The sequence below is a fragment of the Paralichthys olivaceus genome, chromosome 15 (genome assembly GCF_024713975.1).
Source record: "Paralichthys olivaceus isolate ysfri-2021 chromosome 15, ASM2471397v2, whole genome shotgun sequence".
Taxonomy (NCBI): Eukaryota; Metazoa; Chordata; class Actinopteri; order Pleuronectiformes; family Paralichthyidae; genus Paralichthys; species Paralichthys olivaceus.
In genome coordinates this window covers 18,117,325-18,142,204 of record NC_091107.1, presented here as the reverse complement: position 1 = coordinate 18,142,204, position 24,880 = coordinate 18,117,325, and the positions used below count along the sequence as shown (strand labels likewise).

General features: G+C 42.2%; 1 protein-coding gene across 7 annotated transcripts in view; it reads left to right on the top strand.

The window, feature by feature from the left end:
• Nucleotides 1-21,038, top strand: part of mtmr4 (myotubularin related protein 4) — a 37,318-nt gene extending 16,280 nt beyond the window's left edge. For 4 of the 7 annotated variants that reach the window (XM_020085839.2, XM_020085838.2, XM_069510058.1 and 1 more), the window contains 17 exons: nt 1,738-1,827; nt 7,172-7,288; nt 9,577-9,659; nt 10,170-10,336; nt 10,472-10,568; nt 12,421-12,534; nt 12,764-12,963; nt 13,412-13,540; nt 14,054-14,165; nt 14,316-14,511; nt 14,635-14,820; nt 15,133-15,303; nt 15,747-15,901; nt 16,049-17,531; nt 17,680-17,790; nt 17,932-18,020; nt 19,252-21,038. In XM_020085839.2, coding sequence (XP_019941398.2) covers nt 1,738-1,827; nt 7,172-7,288; nt 9,577-9,659; nt 10,170-10,336; nt 10,472-10,568; nt 12,421-12,534; nt 12,764-12,963; nt 13,412-13,540; nt 14,054-14,165; nt 14,316-14,511; nt 14,635-14,820; nt 15,133-15,303; nt 15,747-15,901; nt 16,049-17,531; nt 17,680-17,790; nt 17,932-18,020; nt 19,252-19,429 — 3,678 coding nt within the window. In that variant the 3' untranslated portion in view covers nt 19,430-21,038. Of the gene's footprint in view, nt 1-1,737; nt 1,828-7,171; nt 7,289-8,307; nt 8,338-9,576; nt 9,660-10,169; nt 10,337-10,471; nt 10,569-12,420; nt 12,535-12,763; nt 12,964-13,411; nt 13,541-14,053; nt 14,166-14,315; nt 14,512-14,634; nt 14,821-15,132; nt 15,304-15,746; nt 15,902-16,048; nt 17,532-17,679; nt 17,791-17,931; nt 18,021-19,251 lie in introns of all 7 variants that reach the window. The other 3 variants (XM_069510056.1, XM_069510057.1, XM_069510054.1) reach the window with 1 other exon arrangement.
• Nucleotides 21,039-24,880: the final 3,842 nt, after the last annotated feature.

Here is a 24,880-nt window from a genome sequence, read left to right as displayed (position 1 = left end):
CTGGGACATAAGAAAAGACCAACCTGAGTCCATGGATGTGGTCCACTGAAATAAACTACAGATGACTGTGTTCTGCCACCCTCTTGTTCCCCTTCACGACTCCATATCTATTTTCATTAAGAAATGGCATCGACATACGGTCACACTTGGTTGGAGAAGCCAAGTCCAGCAGAGTAGCAAGCAGTGTTCAGGCAGCCAGAAACCTAACTGGGTTCATCCCCAAATGCCGAGGTATCTCGGGTGCAACAGAAATTACAGACAGACTGGATGTGGAGGGGTTGAAGACGTGCCTGCACATTTCACAGCAGATGATCAGAAACCTGAGTAATGTTACATAGTGTACTGTTTATATAGGGAGCAGACTTTATGTTCCATTTATATATAACATCTCATGAGCAAAACAAGGATGTCACTTAAAATCAGGATATAAGTATACATGTGGTGCACGGGACTTTTACAGATAGGGCACGTCCTTAAGTTTCATCATTCAATTACTTTGTTCCTTTTCTCTTCAGTGATTCTATTGCGACCTGATGAAAACATTTGCTTGATCAGAGAGGGCACTGGCCACCCTTAGCTGCAAGGATGGGTTTTGCTGCCCTCTTTGTTCCTCTTTCACTCTCGTCTTTGCAGCTCCTGGAGTTGTTGCAGTCTAATTTTAGCCAATCTTCCATACAACAGGTGTGCACTTGATATGGTTGCATTTGGATGTTTTCATTTATTAGCAACCGTTGAAACATGACATTAAGCCAATTAGTTATTAGTTTAACATGCACCCAAAGTCCATCAAGCAAAGAGATATTTAAACAGTAGAAATCAACGTCCATGCCTGGGGCTTTGGGCAATAAAACAATATCAATCATTGACGCAATATAATTTTCATCAATAGCAATATAACAAAGGTCAATTATATATTTATATTTAAGCACAGTGAGATCTATCTATGTTAATCTCCCCTGAAATTGTAAAATGTTTTGTTATGCTCTGCTTATTAAGAACAACATAAAACCACCACCCTCCCTCTGGAGCAAAAATTTGTCTTTAAGCTTAACAGAAATAATACAATTTATTGTAATAAATATTGATCTTGACTGAAATGAATGTTTTTATCTTGATTTAATTTTTGGCCATATCGCCCACCCCTACCCGAGCCTTCCGAAAAAGATAGTGTGTGAAATAGTCCCATTGTCTATGTTTGTAAAAGACTGTAAGACCCAGTCACAAAGTCTACAGGTTTTTTAGTTATCTGCTGCCAAATTCAATCATTTTTATATGCACTGCCAACACAGTGTCAAAGCAAACAGAATTTAAATATATCCTGCTGCATTTTTGTCTATCAATCAATCAGGGAAATGTTGTTTAAGATCAGGTAGTTAAGATTTTGAAATATCTTGTTTCTTTGACCTAACACAAGGTTGTGTGTCCCTATTCAAAGAGAATTTCGGATCTCCTGTAGTCAATATTTAATCTGCTACGTGATGACTGTGAGTTAGCTGATGGGGATTGTGAAATTCCACCTGGCATGTATCTTACCACCCTGATTAATGCTCAGCACAATGTGAACTTTTTTTTGCATAAGCCTTATCAGTATTCCCCCTTGTGGTCTGACCTCTTATCATTAAACTATATTAGCTCAGGGGTTTGTATGTTTTGATTTTTCTGAAGTAGATTTATGGTGGTGCTTCCATCCTGAATAGTGACTGAAGTATTTCTCTGCATTGTGTTCGTTTCTGACAGGGTGAAGAGGGGCCTCCCAGTCTGGAGTACATCAAGGCCAAGGACCTGTTCCCCCAGAAGGAGCTGGTGAAGGAGGATGACAGCCTACAGGTGAGATGAAGTGTACCCTAGATCCGTGTGTGCCATCAGTGCATTCCTCTGAAACACCTTCATGCAGCTTTGTTGAATGTGGTAATGCTTTGTGACTGCCAAGGTATTACTGCAAGAGTCATGGCAGTTGGCAGGATTGAGGCCAGACTCTGAAGGAGAGATAATAACATTGGCCTAGAGGAGAAAAATGTTCTCATCATTTTTACTCTATCAGTATTCGACATTGGAAAAAGTTAATTTGCAAGTTGGTGGAGTTTAACATTCTACCCCAACTCTGCACAGACAAGGCATCATACATGAAACAAATTGTCGTCAGTATTATTTAGCAAATAGATTGTGAATTAGTCTCCTACATTGGAAACATCATATTTATACAAAGCCTTATCACAACCAGAGGGAAAGTTTTGAAAGCAGGAATTTGAAAATGATGAAGGTGTGATTCACGCCTTCCTGTAGTGATCTGCATCTTCACGTGTGAAACTGACAGGAAAATGAAAAGCTGCTGTAGCATGCAGTTTTTCATTTTCAAATGACAACCCAGAGTCTTTACATTATTCCCTAGTAGATGAACTGATACACTTCTACAAAAATATTAAATCACTATATGCTTGATTTGTAAACATACATGCATTTACTTCAAACAACAAGCTACATTAGCTGAACATGAACACCAACAACCATACAACACTACTAGTGGCTCTGTAGTATGTTGAACCCCCTTTTTTTACAACTTCTTTGATGAATATTGTGTCTCTCAGGGTGGCCACAGGCCCATCAAAAGTCTTAAATTGTCTTGAATTCAGTTGGATGGTCTTCATTCTTTTAGGCATATCACCAGGAAATGTCTCTACTCTGCAAGACTGAAAAAACGAGAAGTATTAGTTTCTGTATGCGCTGTATGTCATCTGTGTCATGTTTTAAGATAAGCCTGCTAGCTAGTTTCTGAGCATTGGGAAATTTAAGTTTAACAATAATTGGCTTGAGGATGAGAAGTACTTGTGGTGGTGAGAGCAAACTGCACTGGTTCAAAAGTATGTCAAATTTACATTGGCAGTGGAATCTAATGGACATACATGCAGTTTTCATTTTTGGTGTTTTTCTACTGAAATTTGGTCTATAGTTTAACTTGTTTATAGCTGTAGACTCCCTAGTTATTATTTGCATGTTATATAAAATGTCAGATTGTCAGGGCATTTAAGATCAGCAAGGATCATTTTAGTTGATAGGTTTGTTTCAGATAGAGAACTATGGGAAAATACACTGTCCCTACTCAAATAGCAGAGTCACAGCAACAGATAAAGTACAGGGCAGATGAAAAGCATTTTGGTCAGTGAAGTGAGACGGATTGTAAGTCTATTCCACGGTGAAGACGCCGGTAGCAAAATTGCGATGTGCTACCTGGTCTGTGGCCTCCATGGTGTTGAGTTTGTACTCTGGCTGTCTGCTGGTTAATGGAGCTGAGCATCATGTGTCTGGAGAGAACTGGACAAAGGAAAGGTTGGGGGGGGGGGGGGGGTTGCCCAGCCTGAGGTCACTATCCTTTGTTTCTTCTTTTGTGGTTTTCATTCTAAGCCTGTTTCCGTTTGGGTTGCAACGACCTTAAAGAGTGTACCAACCTGTTCAAAGGCTTTTATGTCTATTATGATTAGTTTTGTGTGTCAACGGTCATGGTAGATTTCTTAATATCCTGAGAAGCAGCATCAGAAGACTGGGAGGGATCTGTAACACGATGTCCAACAAACTCAATGATCTTAAGGAGCCCAAAGGCGAAGCTATTTCGACTAAATACTTTTTTGTTCTCGTTGTAGTCACCATGCTACATCTTCTGTCTCTGCTCACCTCTACTTCCCCACCCCCTGCATTCACACACGCACACATTGTGTCTCTGCTTTTGTGTTTTTTTCTTTGTGCGATCCCATGATAGTTTTACTGACAGCTGATGTTTCTTACCAGAGCTTTCCTGCAGGCAAGTTACCCCCCCTCCCCCCTGTGTGCGTGCAAGCCGTGGTGCATGCTCAGAGTTGTGTATGAATTTGCACATGTGCATGTCCTCACAGAGAGGCTGCTTGAACCGGAAGTCACGACTCACAAGTGAGTGTTATTCATGTGTCTTTCAGCTCCCCTCCCCTCCCCTCCCCTTTACCCTATAATGCTGCCGCTGAAGGCTTCACAGGAGAAACGTGACACAGTATCTTCTGCTGCACTTGCTGGCTGCCGGTGATTCATGCACCTACTTTTGGAGCACAGCTTGTTTAATGCAGCTCCCAGTCTGTACAGCATGTTAACTATGGCAGTCTCAGCAGGACGTGTTCGGTCTGTTCCACAGCAAAGCACCACGCATGCTCAGTGGTTCGCCTATTCTTATTGCAGCCATTCCTGCTGCTGTTAAGGCTTTTTTACTTTTCCAAAAAGTAGGAAACTAGTTTCCCTATTTTCTTCTCCTTTGCCATATTGAAACAATATCTCCACAGCTTCAGAGTTTTCAGGTTTGCTCTTGCACCTGTCGATTTGAAGTTGATTGAGTTACAGCTGTTGCATTTTAAATATTCCACTTTTATAAAGTCCTAGCACACGGTGCCAGAGGGGTTGGTATTTGGCTTTGATGGTGTTTGAGTGCAGATACTACGTGCCCCATTTCCCAGCTTAAGCTGTACTCTTTCTCTGATTGTGCTTCCTGTCCGGGCTCACGCACACATTCTCAGTCCGAGATGAGCAACAGCAGTTGCAGTGACAAATTTCAACCTTTTTTTTTTTTCTTTCCATAAGCTCTCTGGACCAGGAGGCATCAATAATCTAATGTACTGACAGCTTTTGACCTCCTGCCAATCACCAATATAGCATTTAAATTAAAAAATGTAATAGTTTTGTTTTATTTTATTTATTTGATCCTCTTTATCACAAGTGGTAAAAAGTAAGCTAACAGTGTTGATGATGACTTTATGGGTCTGTCAGTCTCATCCGGCTTGTGTTCTCTGTGCACTAACAAAGTCTGTGCTTTTAACCATGCTGGCTAATGTTGTTTCAAGTGAGCCTGATTCCCTGGCATCTCACCATAATCCCCCATCTGCCTGGCTGCATGGCCTCTTTTAACATGCACCAGTGGGTCCTCCTCTGCGTGACTCAGCAATGCATGCTAATGTAGGATGAGGTAATATTGTCTCTAAGCAACATTGTTGTCCTCACTAACTAAACAACTTGAGCTGGGTCGCACTGCGTGGTCCCCAGTGATAATGATCATGGTTAAGCAGCAGTGACTAAGAGAAACTCAAGTGTGAAGAGGTCACCTAAGTAAGGAATGAATGTGCATATCACAATTCAACGTTTTTTAAATGGGGAAAAAGTGATGTTGGAGTGATAATATATAATCTACTAACCAAGCCTCGACATTATATTTTAAAGATGGTGTTGGTAATCCTAGAAAAGATAGCATGAGCACTTTGGAAAAATGCAATCAATACACCCCACCACCTCCCATCGGCCCTCTCGTCTCCCATCTTCTCTGCTTCAGAGGTGTATGTCTCTTCAACTAGTGAAGACTCTGGTCCTGCACAGTGAGAGCACAGGCAGGGTGCAGGCAGGTGGGTAGGTTAGTGATGGACAGGTACGCCAAGCAATCATTTTATCAATCTATTTATCGTATTTATTACCATTGTGTGAGCATCACAGACCCAGAATCTTTGGCTATTGGGATGTGAAGAGGATTTCAACAAATAAGATAAAAAAGTGTTTTAAAAAACAAATTTACCTTTTAATCTTCCTGATTAGCAGCATTCATAAAATCTCAAAGCTCACTGAATCCATCACTTTGAAATCAGTTGAAAATGTAACTACACTTGTCAGTACAATAACTTTTACCAGAGGGCATCTCTTCCATGTGGTCGGCTTTTAAATATAATGCCCTGTCTCAGAATTAACAGAAATATGTGTTCTTTTAACCTCTCTTGGGAACCAATTATCTTAATGCAGGAGTCTTCTTGCAGCCAAAGCCTGGGCCCATAATAAAAATGGGAGTAAGAATGTTAATGGACAGTTTGGGATCCCTCCGTGTACCGTCAGCACTGGTGGAGACAGTCTCCCTCCCAGTCCTGGCTGCCTCTTGTCTGCCTGCTCATTCAGGCTCACCAACAAACCCTTTGCACTCACAATGGTCCTTCTGTAAAACTACGATGTGCTAATTGGACATCGACACATGCACACAATTTCTCATGTTCCCCCCTTTTTATCATTTCTCTAATGGCACAACAGTCATTATGCTTAGTGCTGGTCTGGGTATTGTTTGAAAATGTTTTATGCTGTTGCCAGTGTGATACTTGAGTTTCAATAACATCACCAGAATGGTTCCACAAAAACTTTTTTTCTATTGAAAAGACTCTTTAGTCCAAAAATTGATCCATGCTTAATTTTGTCTTCCTACAAAGCAGCTGTACTGGTCCTTGTCTAAGTGAAATGCAGTCTCAAATCATTGTTATTTCAAATAAAAACAATTATTATCTAAGTAAACATTAAGAATTACCTTATCGAGCATCCAGATGCTAATCTGTGGACTAGTTTAAATGTTTTTTTTTAGCTCTACCAGCAGTGCTGCTGAAAGGGTTCTAATGACATCCAGTGTGGTCAGTCCAACAGTGAGTTTGTTGGTCCACAACTATTCATGGTGCCTTTTGTGATCCCCTGACCTTTCCTCTAGTGCTATTGGTACATAGATGATATTCATAGTTCTATAATGATTAATCCTCCTGCCTATGGTGATCCCTGACTTTTTCTAGCATCTCAGTGAGTTTGAGATTTGGTTGCCTCAACAGATTTTAGATTGATTGTCATGACGTTTGGTCCAAACATTCTCGCTTATGATTATACTTGCTGAACCCTAACATGTGTGCAGAGAATCACATTCAGAGTTGGTCCGAGAAACATACAGCCACATTCTCTTCTGTGTGAAATCAAATGCATCCTTGGCCACATATGCAGGGACCGCCTACTCCGCTGACGTCTCTGACCCCGCTATAGTTTCAATGTGTTTCTTAAAACAAGAGTGTGCTTCTGAGTGTCCATACGTTGATTTGTTTGTAGCCACCACCACAATATCAACACTAATCACCACATAATGACTGATACTTTTCTTGAATTGGTAAAATCTTACCTCATAGCTGTGCATATTCATCCATTCAGTCCCTCATGACTCCGCTCACTCCATTCTCTCTCTCTCTGTGCCTCGCTCACGCTGAGACACTGACCCACACAAACATTGTCAGCGGACTCACCTGTGTAAAAAAAAAAAAAAGCTGCTGGTGCAGAATTAACTTTTTAATACAATAAAACAAAATGTTGTTTTGTGTCTCTACAGGTGCCATTCCCAGTTCTTCAGGGGGAAGGGGTGGAATATCTCGGCCGTGCTGATGAAGCCATCATTGCCATTTCTAACTACAGGCTCCACATCAAGTTCAAGGACTCTGTCATCAATGTGAGTGCAAGTCAAAGACAATAAACCTGCAGGGGTAGCACACAGTTTTTACTTCGGTCCAGGTGGCAAGTGTCACTACTGCTGCCATGTCTCATCACCACAGAAGCCAACAGCAAGCGAGAGGAGGTTTTAATGTTTAGTTTGGAGGCTTTTTCCCTTTTCACCATATCATTTTGAATAAACACAAGCTACTGCAAGCAAGGCGAATGAACCTAAAAGTGTCTTAAATGAAGTACCCCAGCGCAGTTGCCATAAAGTTGTTTGTACCACAATAATACCTCAGGAGTATATGCATTCTGATCTTTAGGCAGGAGAGGTTTAATGTAACCTCGAGGCTCCAAAGACCCACCCCCCGCTGGCACTCATGTCCACCAGCTCGCTCCTGCTGACGTCAGGCCTTGCTCAAAGACAAACAGGCCAATTGTTTGCATTCACTGGCAGAGAAATCCCCCCTCCCTTCCAGATCCCTGCCATTTATTCCAGAAGCTGAATCCTTGTGGAAAAGCTGACATAGGTTTGATGAGGAGGAGAAGACAGACAATTTACCTTGAGTTACTTTATCAGAGAAGAGTTTGATTAATGCATTGAGTTCAGGCGGCCCACCTAAAACCAGCTTCTTCCTAGGCAGAGACCTTCCTTGACCCCAGCTGCACAGAATGAACTCTGTATGAATGCCAACAGGCCACAACCTCTCACCCAGAACCCCCCACCCAACCCCTTCACAACTCATCCCTTACTTCTAAGCTATTTTCATGCCCTTTGCTCCTGTTCATGTTTGTCTTTCTCTCCGTGATTTCCATTTGGTTTGGTCATGTGCTGCAAGTAGCTCACTGCGTGATCCTCCCGGTTATCTTTCATTCTCTTTGATGTTTTTCTTTCATTTTTAACTCTTCATTTCCCTTGTCTCCCAAGTGTTTTGTTTTAATAGTTTTTCCATTTCCTTCTGTCTTTTGTCTTCCCTCCCTCCTTTCCCTCTCTGTTTGTGTGTATGTGTGGTCCATGGTGTCATTGTGTTTTAGACCTACCCAGGTGTGGACAATGAGATATCTGTGAGTACCATATGATAAAACACCACCCTCTGCAACCGTCTAGACAGCTTAGTCATTCTGCTCTTCTATCCACACGATTACAGTGCACTAAGGACAAATTGTAATTTACATTCAACTGAGTAGTTACACTGGACTTATTACAATCATTTTCCATGAAAGCTCCTGGTAAATGATTGGAGTGCAGAATGTTGGCTGACCTTGAGACATAAAAAAACAGACAATATTTTCAGCCATATGACGTCAAATAGTTATTATTTTCTCATTCATATAGGATGCACATTGGCACCTTGATTCTTAAAGGTTCAGTGTGTTGGATTTAGTGGCACCTTGTGATGAAGTTGCATGTTACAAACAACCAAATACCCTTCGTCCAGCCAACCTTTTCCAAGCATGTAGCAGAACCTATGGTCGCCCCTCGGTAACATGTAAACATAAAAAACCTATCTAGAGCCAGTGTTTGGTTTGTCCTTTCTGAGCTACCGTAGAGAGCGACAGTGCATCATAGCGGCTTCTGGAATAGGACTAGCTCCCAATGTAGATATAAATGAGAATCCAATGTAATAAAAATACAACAATTCTTAGTTTCTGCTTATTATTCACCAATGAAAACACAATTACCAATATATTAATTCAGATTTCTGCTGATAGATCTCTCTAAATCCCACACACTGGACCTTGTAAAGTTGTAAACATTAGTCAGAAGGTTAAGCTGCATGGGTGATTCTGTAAATCTGGACAGTGCTTTCATTAAAACATCAGTCCACAAAGAGTAGCGGAGTAGATGATCCCTGTCTCCTTCATTCCGCTTTTTGAAATGTCCTTGGGCAAGATCCTGAACCCTTAATTGCCCCTGATGGCTGTGCCACCATTGTGACTGGAATAGAAAAGCATTATATGACTATATAGAAGCATAGAAGTGCTGTATGAATGTGTTTGTGAATGTGACTCAGTACTGAAAGTGGTCTTTAAGACTACAAAAGTAGCTCATTTACTATTGACAAACATGTGAACAATGCCAGGTCTGTGACTGTTGCTTGGCATCATAACCGAGATCTAGACACACGGTTACAATACTGTTCCTTTTCTCTTCTGCAGTGGGATTAAAGCTGTGCCATGTGTATCTAACCTATATTCAGTCTGTACTAGACCAGAGGGTGGTAACCTCTTTGCAGATGTGCTGACTGCTCTGACAGTGGGCCATTAGGCTGATCCACACGTGTTCTCTGTCTCCCCCTACAGGTGCCTCTCAGGCTGATAGAGGGTGTGGAGAGCAGAGATATGTTCCAGCTGCACATCATCTGCAAAGACTCCAAAGTTGTCAGGTGAGGAGAGCAGCTGACCGTCTCACACCATATTAACCCTTCATGCAAATGTATTTCAATGCTGTGGTTCTCTTTTTAATAAATAGTGCAATAGTGTAACTTTGTCTTCCCTTAAAGAGGCAAATTAAATCATACACAACATTTAACCAACAATCAATATTTTATTTTCAATATCAACATTTACATAACAACTCTAATAGTTATAAAATAGGACGCAATGAACATAATTCCAGTGGTTTTCAGCTAAATAACTGTTCCTAGAAAAACAGACAAAGACCTGCTTTAATTTCACAGAGTGAAAAGGTCAAACCAAGTGGAGCCTTCAGTCTTTCAGCATCAGATGTGCCGGCGGGGTCTTGGTTCCTTATCATTAAACAGCCACAATATTTCCCCTGTTTAAAGCCTGTAAAATCACAAATTTTAAGAAGAAAGTAGTTTTTCTTAAGTTTTTCAGCCAAAGCATTGAGTTGTCACTTTATTATTCTAATCTTCATACTGGGTTCTCCACAGATGTCACTTTGCAACATTCAAGCAGTGCCAGGAGTGGGTCAAGCGTCTGAACCGGGCCATAGCTCACCCGTCCCGGCTGGAGGACCTGTTTGCCCTGGCCTACCATGCATGGTGTCTAGGGGGCAGCGCTGACGATGAGGACCAGCACGTTCATCTCTGTCGCCCGGGTACACAAAACAATCCAACCGATATTGACACAAAAGTTTAAAACAGTTGCAGTTCTGGCCTTGTGTAGTTTATTAAACTATTAACATTCCTGAAATAATCTACTCCCTCCATTCTCTATGTGTGTCTGTGTGCAGGTGATCATGTGCGTCAGAGAATGGAAATAGAGGTCAAGAGGATGGGCTTCGACACACAGAACATCTGGAGAGTGTCAGACATAAACTGCAACTTCAAGTATGTCACAGATACGTCACCTATAAATAGCATGACACTTCTCTCTTTGCAGGTAGCTACAAAATACAGTAAGGTGCCATGATGGTTATTTGGAAAATGAATGGTGAGTTACGAGTAGAGTGTGAGAGTGGGCCCAGAATCAGGCAGGACTGGATCCATAATGTTGCCAAACTGACAGATTGTGTAAGACAGAGCTTCTGTCTGTATTGGCACATCTCATCATTGTCTTAGATTATTCTGTTGAGAAATGGCACATTTGAATTTGTGCAGTATTGCAGTTACATTTGAAAAAGATTACAGAGAAAAACAGTTATAACTCAGATCTTGCTGAGAAATGTCAGGTTTGTCAGTTTTCTTCATCATCATAGTAATTCACTGATGATGGTTTGTACATCCATGGGTACAGTGCAAACGTGATCAACTAACAGCTAGTTCAACATACTTGTACTAATTGTTCTAATTTGCCTAAAACATAAACAAATATAGACCAAAGAAAGGGGCTCTTAGAACTGTAGTACCAAAACATACAATCTATTCATATCAGCTTTTTTCATATTGCACTTTCAGTATATTTTTGTCAGTAGCACAGATGGGGGTCCTGGGTGCAGTTGTCTCTAGTCCGCTGTCACACTTTTAGACCCTTGGTGTAGATTATGAGCAGTGAGGTTAGGTTCCAGTTGTTACCCTGAGTTGCAGCAAAATAATTGTTAAGATGTATCATGACACCCAGAAAAAGATCTTAAACCACTTCTGCAGCATAATCCTCTTTTCTGCCAATAATCCATATGTGGATTATGTTCTAGACAATGTTCACTTTACTGATAAAGGACAAAACACTACCCCTATGTCACACAATTGCCTCCTCAGAGCGGAAGCTCTGCATGATGTATCTTAATTTGTAATTTATTGGTGAGTCTAGGCTTGTGTGGAATACAGAAGTGATCTGAGAAGTTTCCACGGATATTTTGACACATTATGGACATATTTCTGAAGTCTGGGTTTCCAATGGAATCCATTGTAACTGTTGAAAACTCAAACTGACTACAGCTGACTTGCTCCTTAAATCACATTAGTAGGTGAATATTTATTACCCAAAAGACACATTTATATCAGACTGTTCCTTTAAATATCCTCAACAAAACAAGTTAATGTGTACACTTGCCTTTGTCTCATCTCAAAAAAGAAACACTTTCACCAAGCCAAGTCTTCAACAAACACACACACACAAATAAATAACAGTGTGGCACTCACTCAAGCAGAGATAATGCAGTTTATTCTGTGTGTGCATGTTGCAGACATTTGCATCTCCCTTCCTGTCTGGGCAAATAAATGCTATGAAAAAAAAAAGGTCAGTCTGCCCGGAGGGCCCAGGAGAGCACATCCTGCTGAGGGAGACAAACTCACAGGACAACTGCCTAATTAAACAAGCCGCAGCCTGCTGAGGCTCGTGACTCAGCACAGTATTTTACTTTCTCTCTCTCTCACACACACACACACACACACACGTGTTTGTACTACTGTCTTAGTGAGGACACTCATTGGCAAAATGCTTTCCCTAGCAGTGTCAGGTGAAAATGAAAATGGTCCTCACAAAGGTTTAAGTGCAGGAACACACACACACACACACATAAACAAAGGTGTGTCAGTCAGCAGGTGAATAGAATTTAAATCAAGCATCATGAGAGAGGAATTGTTCTCTACTGGCCCTGACAGTTAGTGATGCAGCAATCATCCTGAAAACCACAATATTTGTCTCTGATGTGTGTTTGCTGAATATCATAACACTCCAACAGACTGTATAATGCAGGATTATAACCTCCAATAACATCATGTCCCTTGTTCCTGTCCACAGGCTGTGCTCCAGCTACCCACAGAAGCTTCTGGTTCCCATATGGATCACAGACAAAGAGCTGGAGAGTGTGGCCTCCTTCAGATCCTGGAAGAGGATCCCTGTGGTCGTCTATAGGTAGGTTTACACACACACACACACACACACGCACGCACGCACGCACGCACGCACGCACACACACACGCACGCACGCACACACACACACACACACACACACACACACACACACACACACACATACACACACATACACACCAGGGTTTTTCCTGGCCTGTCTCACAGGGCAGACACCCAGGGAGCCATGCACTGCTCCATTAAGTCTTGCCTCTACATCCTTTAATTCCAGGCACCAGAAGAATGGGGTTGTGATCGCCCGTTGCAGCCAGCCTGAGATCAGCTGGTGGGGCTGGAGAAACACGGATGATGAGTACCTGGTGACGTCCATTGCCAAAGCCTGTCAGATGGATGCCGGAGCCAAGGGTACCTGTGGAGCACCAGCCTGCCGACAACGTGGGGAAGCTCCTGACTCCTCGGATAGTGATTTTGGTAAAACTATAGTTTTATTTGTGGATGTTGACTCATGTATGTGGCCACTGTTGGACAATTTTGGCTTGTTAATTGCAGTCAGCTTGCTACTTACGCAGGCTGCTGTGACTGAGGAGGTAGATCAGGCCTTTCACTCATAAGAAGTTCGATGATTTGATCCCCGGCTGTGCCAGTCCACATGTCAGTGTCCTTGGGCACGATGCTGAACCTCAAATTGCCCCTGACAACTGTTCTGTCTGTTTGAAAGCTAATCGCTTACACATAGCAACAACGTGGTTGTTTCATCAGGAGGAGATACTGATATTCAGCAGTTTATGTTAATCATATCCCTGGCACTTCTTTGATTCCCCCTCTCACATTTCACACATTGTTTCTCTTCCAATGTTTAGCCATTCAGTTCAAACTAAACCATCCTCTCCTAACAATAAAAACGTCTCTGTGTCTCCAGACTCTTCTCTGACAGGTGGCTCTGGCTGCGATGACAACACTGTGCCACAGAAGCTACTGATTCTGGATGCTCGCTCATACACTGCTGCAGTGGCTAACAGAGCCAAGGGTGGAGGCTGTGAATGTGAAGGTTAGTGTGATCGAACTTTCAGACAGCCCTTATCATTATCACATCACTAATAATGTTAATCAATCAATAACATATTTATTTATGTAGCCCGTATTCACAAATCACAGTTTGTCTCATAGGGCTTAATAGGGTGCAACATCCCCTGCCCTTAACCTTAATCAAAAGTAATATGTTTCTTAAACCTTAGCAGCAGACAGATGTTTTCTGCAGAGTTACTGTGTTAAACCCACTGCACAATATCTTCCTAGTCCAAATGACAGACAGACAAATGTCACAACTAGCTGTTGAAAAAAGTTCAACGTTCAGCTGGATGTTTAACTTTTTTTGGGTGTCCAACTTCCAATAGTTGACAGCTAAGGTCTTTTTTATAAGGATGTATATGATTATTATGACTAGGATTTTTGCATCTGACTGAGGTAATACCTCCATCAGAACACAAGGCTAACATAACTTACTGACATTATTTATGTCTGATGACCTTTAGCGGAGTTATTGATGTTTGTTTGTGTTCAGAATACTACCCCAACTGCGAGGTGATGTTTATGGGAATGGCCAACATCCACGCCATTCGCAACAGCTTCCAGGCTCTGAGGACTGTGTGCAGTCAGATTCCGGATCCGGCAAAGTAAGTCGATCTGTTTGACCTTTCTGTCTGAGCGGCTCCGTGCCCCCCCATTTTAATAGCTCTTCCTCACAGCAGTGCAACACCACACAGAGGTTTACCTAATGTATATAGATTTGTCCTCATCTAATCTGTCCCATCTATCGCTTCCAGCTGGCTTTCAGCACTCGAGAGCACCCGCTGGCTGCAGCACCTGTCTGTCATGTTAAAGGCAGCCACCCTGGTGTGTTCAGCAGTGGAGAGGGACGGCCGTCCTGTCCTGGTGCACTGCTCGGACGGGTGGGACCGCACACCCCAAATAATAGCCCTTGCCAAGGTCCTGCTGGACCCCTACTACAGAACATTAGAGGTTAGCGTCTGCACAGAGTTTTAAGTATATTTGCTCCGGATTAAATGTAAATACATTGTTTTAAAGGTAGAATAAAAGCTGTAATTGTATTACCCTCAATACTGACTAGCATGTCATCCCCAGGGTTTCCAGGTGCTTGTAGAGACTGAGTGGCTCGACTATGGCCATAAGTTCGGGGACCGCTGTGGCCACCAGGAGAATGCTGATGATGTGAGCGAGCAGTGTCCCGTCTTCCTGCAGTGGCTGGACTGTGTTCATCAGCTGCTCAAACAGTTCCCCTGCCTGTTTGAGTTCAACGAGGCCTTCCTGGTGGGTGGTCATACTGCACTTGTTACTTCTGCCTGTCTCTGTGATGTTTTTTCTTGTGACTAATTCACCAGTAAACTCTGAAGTGTCGGACATATTGCTGGACATAACATGAAACCATGCTAAAAGTTAAGTAGTTATTTTACCAGTTAACATTGCATTGAGTCTGTGCTTTGAAAATGCTCCTGCCAAAAATAATTTAGATCTAATGCTGTTGTTTTATATATATCGTTCAGGTCAATAAGTTGTTGCATTGATTCGGGAATTGAGTGTTATAAATCACCTGACTTCATGTTCCACCTCCCGTGTGTCCAGGTCAAGTTGGTGCAGCACACATACTCGTGTCTTTACGGCACATTTCTGTGTAACAATGCTCGCGAGAGGGAGGCGAGGAACATCTACAAACGCACCTGCTCTGTGTGGTCACTGCTTCGCACAGGAAACAAGAACTTCCAGAACTTCCTCTACATCCCCAGTCATGATATGGTACCTAAGAGTTTTACAGTATTACTTATGGCTTTGTAGTAGACCCACCACTTAAACACAGGGATAACTGGAGGTCGGCTCCTGCTGTTAGTGATGAGAAGATGATTTGTTGAAAGGAATAGTTGCATTTTCAAGCTATAACATGAATTGTTGGAAGTATCTCTAGCCCTGCTTCTTTTAGATCCTGAGCAGAATAAGTGGCACGATTAATGATTAATTGATAGCGTGACAATGTGACTACTATTTTAACTTTAACTGTGTTTTAGATCAAGATCTCAGATTAAATCGTTCCCACTTCCTCAGTCACACTGTCAAAGAAAGAATCAACGTGATTATAACACACCACACACAGCAGTGGAATAACAGCATGACTGAGTAACGAGCATCATCCTGTCTCCATGTTGACCTTCTGAGATAGTCCTCATCACTTATTTGTCTGCCAGGTGCTGCAGCCAGTCTGCCACACTCGAGCATTACAGCTGTGGACAGCTGTTTACCTGCCCACGTCCTCCCCTTGCACAGCTGTGGATGATTCTATGGAGCTCTACCTCCCCCCAAATGTCACAGGAGATGAACTCACCTCCCGTTCCCTGGACAGGTACGTTGTTTTTTCCGTTCTTGATGGTCTTTGTGCAGAGATTTATAGCAATTTTTCAGAATGCTCTCGGTTCCAATTGCGAAATTGTATAATTTTCTTTGGTGCAAATGGAAAAACTTAAAATCCCCATATATGTTTCATTACCAGACTTCCCAAGACCCGCTCCATGGACAACCTGCTAACAGCTTTTGAGAATGGGGTACCCCTGACACGCACATCCAGTGACCCCAATCTCAACCAGCACTGCCAGGAGGGTCGCTCTGCCCTGGAGCCTTCGCCTGCTATGGAAGAAACCTCTGCAGACTCTGACGAGGTCATACCTGACACTGGACCGGACACTGCTGAGGTGGAACCTCTACATCAAAGTCCTACCAAGACCCAGGAGGATGTTCTAGGTGCAGAGAGCTGTGAGGAGGAGACTGTGGAAGAGCCCTGTCTGACCACACAGCCCCTGCCCTCTCTGCCCCTCCCCCCTGTCCCTCTCAGGAAGCAGGTCACACTAGCTCACACTCTGCTCCCCACACCTGTCGTCCAGCAGGCTTTGACTCAGATCGCAAACCCTCCACTCCCACCATCTCTGCCGGAGGCTGAGAGCCCCCATAGGACTGCTGAGAGCGCCACTTCACCCACTCATAAATCAGAGCCGTGCTTACCTCTTCCCTGCAACGGCACTCAACCTGCATTGTCCACACCCACCTTGCTGCTTAACGGTCACATTGACAGTCAGGCAAATGGCCTCCCAGAATCTGCAGGCCTGCTTGCTCTGAAGCAGCTAACACCACTCCTTCCCATGGAAGACTCCACCGAAACCCTCACAGATGAGGGAGAGCTTCCCCCCACCCCACCCCCCACAGTGAGCGAGGATCTCATTGAGAATTTTAACAGTGAGGAGCAGCCTGAGTCACAGCCCCAGGCTCAACCACAGAAGGAGAAGGAGGACACGAGGACAGATGTTGTGAAAGGACGAGAGCATGTGCTAACAGTTGCAGCAGCTCCTGTGGACTGCACTCAGGTTGCAGCTCGCCATCTGATCTCCCAGAGCCAGCTCTCAGACTTGTCACTGCTCGGCTCTCACTGGGAAAGCGTTCGAGGTCTTGTCCAGTCTGCCTGCAGCAGTGCCAGTCACTCTGGTGTCAGCCGGGCCTTACAGCCCAATTCTTACCAGAGCCGCCGCCTTGCTAGCAAACTACTCCGCTCCCAGGGATTTGCTATCGCTAATGGATCCCAGTGCTGCCGCAGGGAGGCTCTTGGTTGTCCCAGCAGCAACACGCAGCCTGGATGGCTGTCTGCAGCCAGGACTGCAGGCTACATCGGCTTGTATGGGCCTGCTGCCGCCGCCGCTGCCCTCAACAGCTATGCCCTAGCAGGCCATCAGCTTCTACCAGTGCCCCACACTTCACCCTCTGCTTCCAGCTCCCCTCCGCCACCTCAGGCCCCAGCTTACCTCGATGATGACGGGCTGCCGGTGCCAATGGATGCCGTCCAACAGAGGCTGCGGCAAATCGAGGCAGGTTACAAGCAGGAGGTGGAGGTGCTGCGACAGCAGGTGCGACAGCTGCAGATGAAGCTGGAGAGTAAACAGTACGGCACCCCTCCCTCAGAGCCAGACATCGACTACGAGGATGACATTGTGAGTCGTTTGTTCAGTGATGACATTATTGTCTGGCAGCCGATACATTTTTTTTCTGTCTGAAATATTTACATTATATCTCCAGAAGTGTCCTCTATTTTAATAATCGTATCCATCTTCTGATCTCCCCCTGGTCTCTTTGTTTCAGACGTGTCTGCGGGAGTCCGACAACAGCAACGAGGAGGATTCTTTGTCTACCCACAGTGAGGATCGTCTGTCTGAGGGCAGCTGGGATCGAGTGGAGCCCAGGGACACAGAGGTCAGTGTCCTTTAGAGGCTCAATGTCACTCTGATATAGACTCTACTCCCTCACCGTCTTTCCTCCTCCTCACCTGTACGGCTTTGAGCACCCCGTATTGCCACCCACTATTCTGATAGATTTGTGTGTCTGTGTGTGTAGGTCACGAGGTGGGTGCCTGACCACATGGCCTCCCATTGTTTCAACTGTGACTGTGAGTTCTGGATTGCCAAGAGACGTCACCACTGCAGGTGGGGCTCCACTGTGGTTTCCTTACATGAATAAATACACCACACTCTGAATGGAAAACATTATATCTTATTCTGCTGTGACCACTAACATGATGACTGTGCAACAAATCCACTGAGACTTCTCATGTCAGAATTCTTCCTCAGGTAGAATTGATGAGCTTTTCTCTCTTGAAAGATGTTTTTGGATTTGGAATATTTTACATATATATAAGGGGATGAATTAGGGTAATGTGGGACATCTAAGCTCCAGTCTGTTTATTTTCTGAAATCTAGTCAACAGGACTTTTTCTACACGTTAGCATGGATATCATGTGACTGAAATCACGTGACTTCATGGGGCGGGGCAAATGCTTCCCCTTGGAATTGCATGACGAGGTCAATGAAAGGATTCTGACAAGATTAATGTTAAGGATATAAATCTGTCGTAAATTAGATACTTGCAAATTGTAATCAAACAAATGTATTCAAGCAACAAAATATGCATTGAGTAGTTTTCTTTTGTCCCCCTTATAATGTGGTTTGGGTTTAGGTAATCTGGGACAGTCAATTAAAGGGATAGTTCACAGAAAAATCTACTCACTACTAGCAGATGGCGAAGCCAATACAAAGGAAGTTACTGGTGACCTCTTCTTCAGATGTAAAAAAACAACATGCCTCAGCAAGCCCCAACACTCATATTCAACTCGCCTTAATGTTCTCTGATATCCTCCTCTGGAGCCGTGTTCACACGAGGATCACAGCGGACAATGTTGTAATAATACATTATTCTTGAAATCTCAAGATTGTGTTTTCTTAAAAATGGCCCTAATATTCTACTACTCTAGAACTTTTAATTAGTTAGATAACGGTTATTTATATATATGTTTAGCAACAAATAACAGGTCAAAAGTTGTCCAAATCCATTTCTTTGACGAAAGTGTGAGAGAATCAAGAATCATTCATGAATCTGTAACCAGCACAATTTTAAAAATCAAATCCTTTTGAGTGTCAAATTTTTCAGTACATTTTTTTTCTATCAGCTGACTAATATCCTCTCATTCATTGACTTACTTTGATTAGAATTTGTGTTTAAAATTAGCGTTGTTTTCTGTTATATAAAGACTCTCAGACTGACTACACATTGCTGGTAATAAACACAGCAGAGATAGTTTATTGGTGCAGTTGTATACTCTGTAAGTCGTCCAGTCTCTTCATCAAATGATCTAAACTTTCTGTGTCCTCTGTTCTACAGGAACTGTGGCAATGTGTTCTGTAAAGACTGTTGTCATCTGAAGCTGCCCATCCCAGACCAGCAGCTGTACGACCCAGTGCTGGTCTGCAACACCTGCCACGACCTGCTCCTGGAGGCCCGCACCCGCGAGATCCGCAGCCAGCAGCTCAAGAAGGCCATCGCCACAGCCTCCAGCTGAGAGACGCGTCGTGTAGCGTGGCCTGCCTCGCCTCTGTCCTGCTCGCTTTGGATGGATGAGCCGAGAGCCCCGTTGTAAACCTGCCGTGGGTTTTGGGGGTGAATATGAGGAGGAATTGTTACTGTTTGGGACGCTCGGTTTGCACTGTTAGACTGTCTGAGCGGAGGTGACGAGGAACGGGAAGGTCTAAGATGGAGTCGTGAGTGCAGGAGGAGGGTTTTCCTCCAGAACCACCCCTTTCTGTTCAAAGACATTTCCAGCCTGGAGCGCTGCAGCGTCCTGCTGTCCGAGGCCCACCCACCTTTAGTACCAAACACCTGCACCCTCCTGACAGACACCGTCTCGCGCTTCAGAGGACAATCGCTCACCCTTCCATGTGACGGGGACTCCAAAGCCTTCACCAGTACTATTATCGGAGGCTAAATTCAAAAAGAAAAGAATTGCTGCTACAGTGTTTAAAAGTCTAATTTTGTATTCTTATTTTGTGCACTACAGCTGTCATGTATTTGAGGGAATTTGAGACCAAACTTGAGCAAAAGGGAGAAATCTGCTGTTTACTTTGCCACCGCATCTTTATTTTTGTTTGTTTTTCTTAGAGCCTGAATGTAATATGTAATGGATAACTGGATCGACTTTATGTTCTTGTGTATTTGGTGGGTTGTATATGTGTTCATTGCTGCAATGTGTTCTCAAAATTATGTATATGCACAGTCAATGTGGTTCTGTCTTTTATCAATGCTTTTCTCCAGTATAGCCATTATGCGACATTCGATGCTCTGGGGTTGGGGGGGGGTTATTGTACGTATGGACAGATGCAATGCTGCGTGTTGTTTGTTTTGCGGGACGTGTGCTTGATAAGTGGAAAGGAGGAGAATATAATGATGCTGGAAGACTGCAGATGTCTCGAGTCTGCTGATGTGAGAAAAAGAAGTGAAGTTAAGGTAGCGCTGGTTTTCTTTGACGTGATGGAGAGAATCTTTTCTGCTGAGATGCTTGAGAACGACTGGTTCAACATCCGTATAAAGCTTGATGTCCATCTGACTGATGACTCCTCAGACTGCTCGCTAACTGGCAGTAAGGACTGCTCGGGGAAAAGACTGAACAAAGTGCTTGGATTTTCTCTTTCTGAGAGTTTGGCCACAGTCCTCTCTAAAAAAAATGTGTTTGTCTACTGGTTGTTCCTTGAGACAATGGTGCCATATTTAGTTTTGTCTATTTTCAAAGCCTTTTTCTTTCTTCTGGATGGCAGCAGGTTTCCAATTGGCCACCTCCGTTTGTTTAACGGTACAGATAGTCATCTGTTCAATAACACTGAGGCAACTAAACTTTAACAGCTGTTTCAATCTGATAATGAGGCTAACCTTTCAAATGGATGATTGGATGTGAGTGAATTAGTTAAACTCATGTGGTTATCCATCATGTGATCGCTGGGATTTTATCACAAGGTGTTCATGAAGTCAGAATCTTTCAGATGAGCTCAGAAATGTAACATACATAGTTATCTGATCTGTAGTGGTGGCTAAACCCTGTCACTTAATGAATATATTGTTGTAAAGAAATGCACTGTTAAAGTTAAATCCCATGGGTTAAAATAAAAGATTATATCATGCATCTGTTTCTCAGCCTCATCATTTACCTTCGACTCTGGAACGGTATTCAAAGAGTCTAAGCATGTGGATTATCTAATGTCATTACAATGATGGAGAACAAAGAATAGACCGAAGCGATGAATCAACATTAGCTTGACTCATGAAGCGACCTGGAAAGTTGTGAATAGCCAAGAAAAGAAAACAGATATAGAAAACTAAAAGGAATCTGTTTCTGTGATGTGGATGGAAAGGCTTTCAAAGGTCAATTCAGAATCAGTTTGTCACTTAAGCTGCACTTTGTGTGTCGTCATACAAAGATGAGTCAATGACTTCACTCTGTACTCACATAGTCTCTCTTTCTCTCTCATTTCAGATATCTCTGACCCCGGAACCTCAGGACAACAACTTTTACTAATTACAGTATCGCAGTAATTCATTATGATATCAAATGTGTCTGTTATCAATAATAATTAATAGTCTTTACACTGTTGTTTTCTTTTTAACTTGTCAGATCTGATTCCTGATGGTGCTCAAGTATGGTGAAACAAACTCCTTGGCGCAGGTTAAAAATATGAATGTCATCACAGTACAACACAAGATGGACCAGAGGTGAGACAGACAGGATTATAAACCACAGCTTTATTCTTTATTCAAACTCTTAACAGTGCCAGATATCCTGTGTATCCTGTATATTCACTGAAGTATTTCAGGTTTTTTCCACTTTATTCGATTCAATTAACACTGAATGTGTAACTGGTCTTACTATAAGTTAAAGCTAATTTTTTAAATGTATAATGAGAAGCTTTAAATGAAGTATTTGAACACTTGGTCCAGTCCTGGGACACAGATGAAATTAGTCAATTCGTCCACTAGGTGGGGCTGTTTAATCAAAAGAAACACCAGCCATTCCTACAGCAACAAGGCTTAAAGGTACATTGTGTAGAATTTTGTGATATCTGGTGTTGAAATTTCATGTTGCAGCTGAAGTCAGTTGTCATAAAAACTCAAAAGGTGTTTAGTTTGTCCAGTCTGGACTAATGTAAAAAACATGGCGGCCTCAGTAGAGAGGGTCCCCTCGATGTAAATATAAAGTATTTAAATATAAAGGGCCTTTTCTGGGGTAAAGAAAACTACACTTCATACAATGTAGATGAAACGAACTTGTGAAAACATCAAGAGGATTATTCTACATTCAATTTCTAGTTTATAGTTCCCTTTCACCTAAATCTTACACACTGGACCTTAAAGCACTTTGAGCCAATCAAATCAAGAGATTGTTGCATAATTTCCCTGCTGTGGAATATTTAATGTACAGTATCCTTGTTTTCTGGTAAAGTTCCTAAAGTCATTTCCTCTCTGTAAACAGTGGTGACTCTGACTCGGGCACATATATGGGGCGGAAGTCAAGCCCACAGTTATACAATATGTAATTTACATGTTTTTCACTAATATACCCCCCCCCCCCCCCCAAAGAAAACAAATACCACACACACACACACACACACACACACACACACACAGTCACACATGTTCTGTATGGACACAAGAACTTTAACACATCATCATGCTCAGCTGCAGTTTCTCAGAATCGCTGATTGTGTGGTCAGAGTTTTTAAAAAGAACAGAACAAGCTGATTCACATTTTTCGGGGGAAAAAACACTGATGTCTCTCACTCAGCATGATCAATAATTCACTCTGAGGGTTTCCACTCGCTGAATGAAAATGAAGATGACAGCTCCAACTTCTCCAAAAAGTTGAAGAGAGATGTCCAGATTTATTTATTTATTTCATTTTTTATGACTGGACAGGTTTTTCTGGACAAGGTGAATTGAGCTGGAAAAGAAACCTTTTAAAGATGTCACCTGATATCTTATTTTAGATATGACGCTGTGTGCATGTGTGTGCTTGCATGCGTGTGTGGGTGCGTGCATGTCTTTGTGTGTGTGTGTGTGTGTGTGTGTGTGTGTGTGTGTGTGTGTGTGAGTGCATGTGTGTGTTTGCATGCATGTGTGTGTGGTGAGTCTTTTCCTCCTGCTCTGTCATGATAATGGCAACTGAAAATAAACAAAGTTGGGAGGGGCAAAACTTTTGGGGGGATGGGGGTCAGATTGTGTTCACTGATACCATCACACTAGTTTCTGTAATTTAAGTGTTTGTATTTATTTATTAATGAAGCTTTTGTTGCAGTGTGTGTAAGAGGAGCGTGAAGAGGAGGAAGAAAAAAAAATCTAACTAATCTCCTCTGTGCAGAATCAGGATTCATTTCATACCTCCACTCACTTTTACTTGAAAAGTCTCAACGCAAAGATGGTGACTTTGACTTGATGCCACAGTTTTACTTTACTAGAGTGTTTCCATTTCATAACACTTTATACTTTATCTGCAGTTTTCCAGGGGGAGAAAAGTTTTCAGATAAGTAAAAAATACAATATAAATATAAACCAAAGGCTATTAAAGACAGAAACATGTAGGCTACAGTGTAAACATTATATATGTATTTAATGTGTGTGTGTGTGTGTGTGTGTGTGTGTGTGTGTGTGTGTGTGTGTGTGTGTGTGTTATGCTGTCCCTATAAGTTACTAATTGACCAATTGTCTTTTGGGGAGAAAATGTGGTGAAAAGTAAATGTCCTCTTTTATAATGAAATACTATTTTTAGGTTCACTGAAGTAGTTCTACTTAATGCAACATTCTTCTTCTCCTCCACTGATTTTTTCTTTATTCCATTCATAAATTCAACAGCAGTTGATATTTTTCTAAATGAAACATTTAGCATTTTACATGTGAAGCATTATTCAAGAACAATCTGTTTATATAGATCAACCTATTGCATTATTCTATCATTCCATTATGGACTGTACCCAACTGTTAACATGAGTTAACCTTCCCCAAATAAAACCAATCAAAAAAGATGTATACAGTTATAATATAACACTTTACAGGGGTTGTTAGTTACTCTCAGTTTTGATATTTTGGGTACATTGTGTTGTTTCAATCAATTAAACTTAATTTATGTGGAACCTTTAGAACAGGTAAGTGCAACTCAAAGTGTTGCACACCTGACTGACAAGCCTCTATATCTCTGTATGTAACATTTTGAATACAGGACTTTGTATTGTATTGTTTTCAATATTGTACTTTTACTTTGACACAAATACTTATTCCTCCACTGACAAGTGATGCACCAAACACTGAGAGTAGTTCCATGATGCAGCCATGATGCTAATACTAATAACAGTGACCATCATCATAATAATGACAGTGATAATAAATGTAACTCACTTAACTTAACTTCAATGAACTGGATCAGGCTGATATGGCTCTATGATTTTTTTTTTCTAACCTTAATGTAAAAGAACGAGGTTGAATATGAGTATCAGGTGTAACGGTGATGTCCACTCACTCCACTAATGGTATTCTTATTGTTATAAGCATTATTATTACTGTTGTTATTAATATAATTATTATCATTATTATTAGTGTTATTATGATAATTATTACTATCATAATTATTATTACTGTAATTATAATAATTATTGCTATTACTGTTATTATGATTATAATTACTATTACTATTATTATTATTGTTATAACCATTATAATAATAATAATTATTATTATTATTATCACCATTATTATCACCATTATTATCATCATTATTATCCCCATTATTATCATCATCATTATTACTGCTGCCACAGTGACTCCCCAGATCATCAGTGAGTGTCTTCCTCTCCACAGGCTCCTGCTCACCAGGAGCCCATTGATGTCCCCAGCCCCCCTCATGGTTGTATCTTCATTGGAGGCGATGCCTGAAGGGGGAGGGGCCACCACTTTGTGGGGTTATGCTGATGGATAGGTA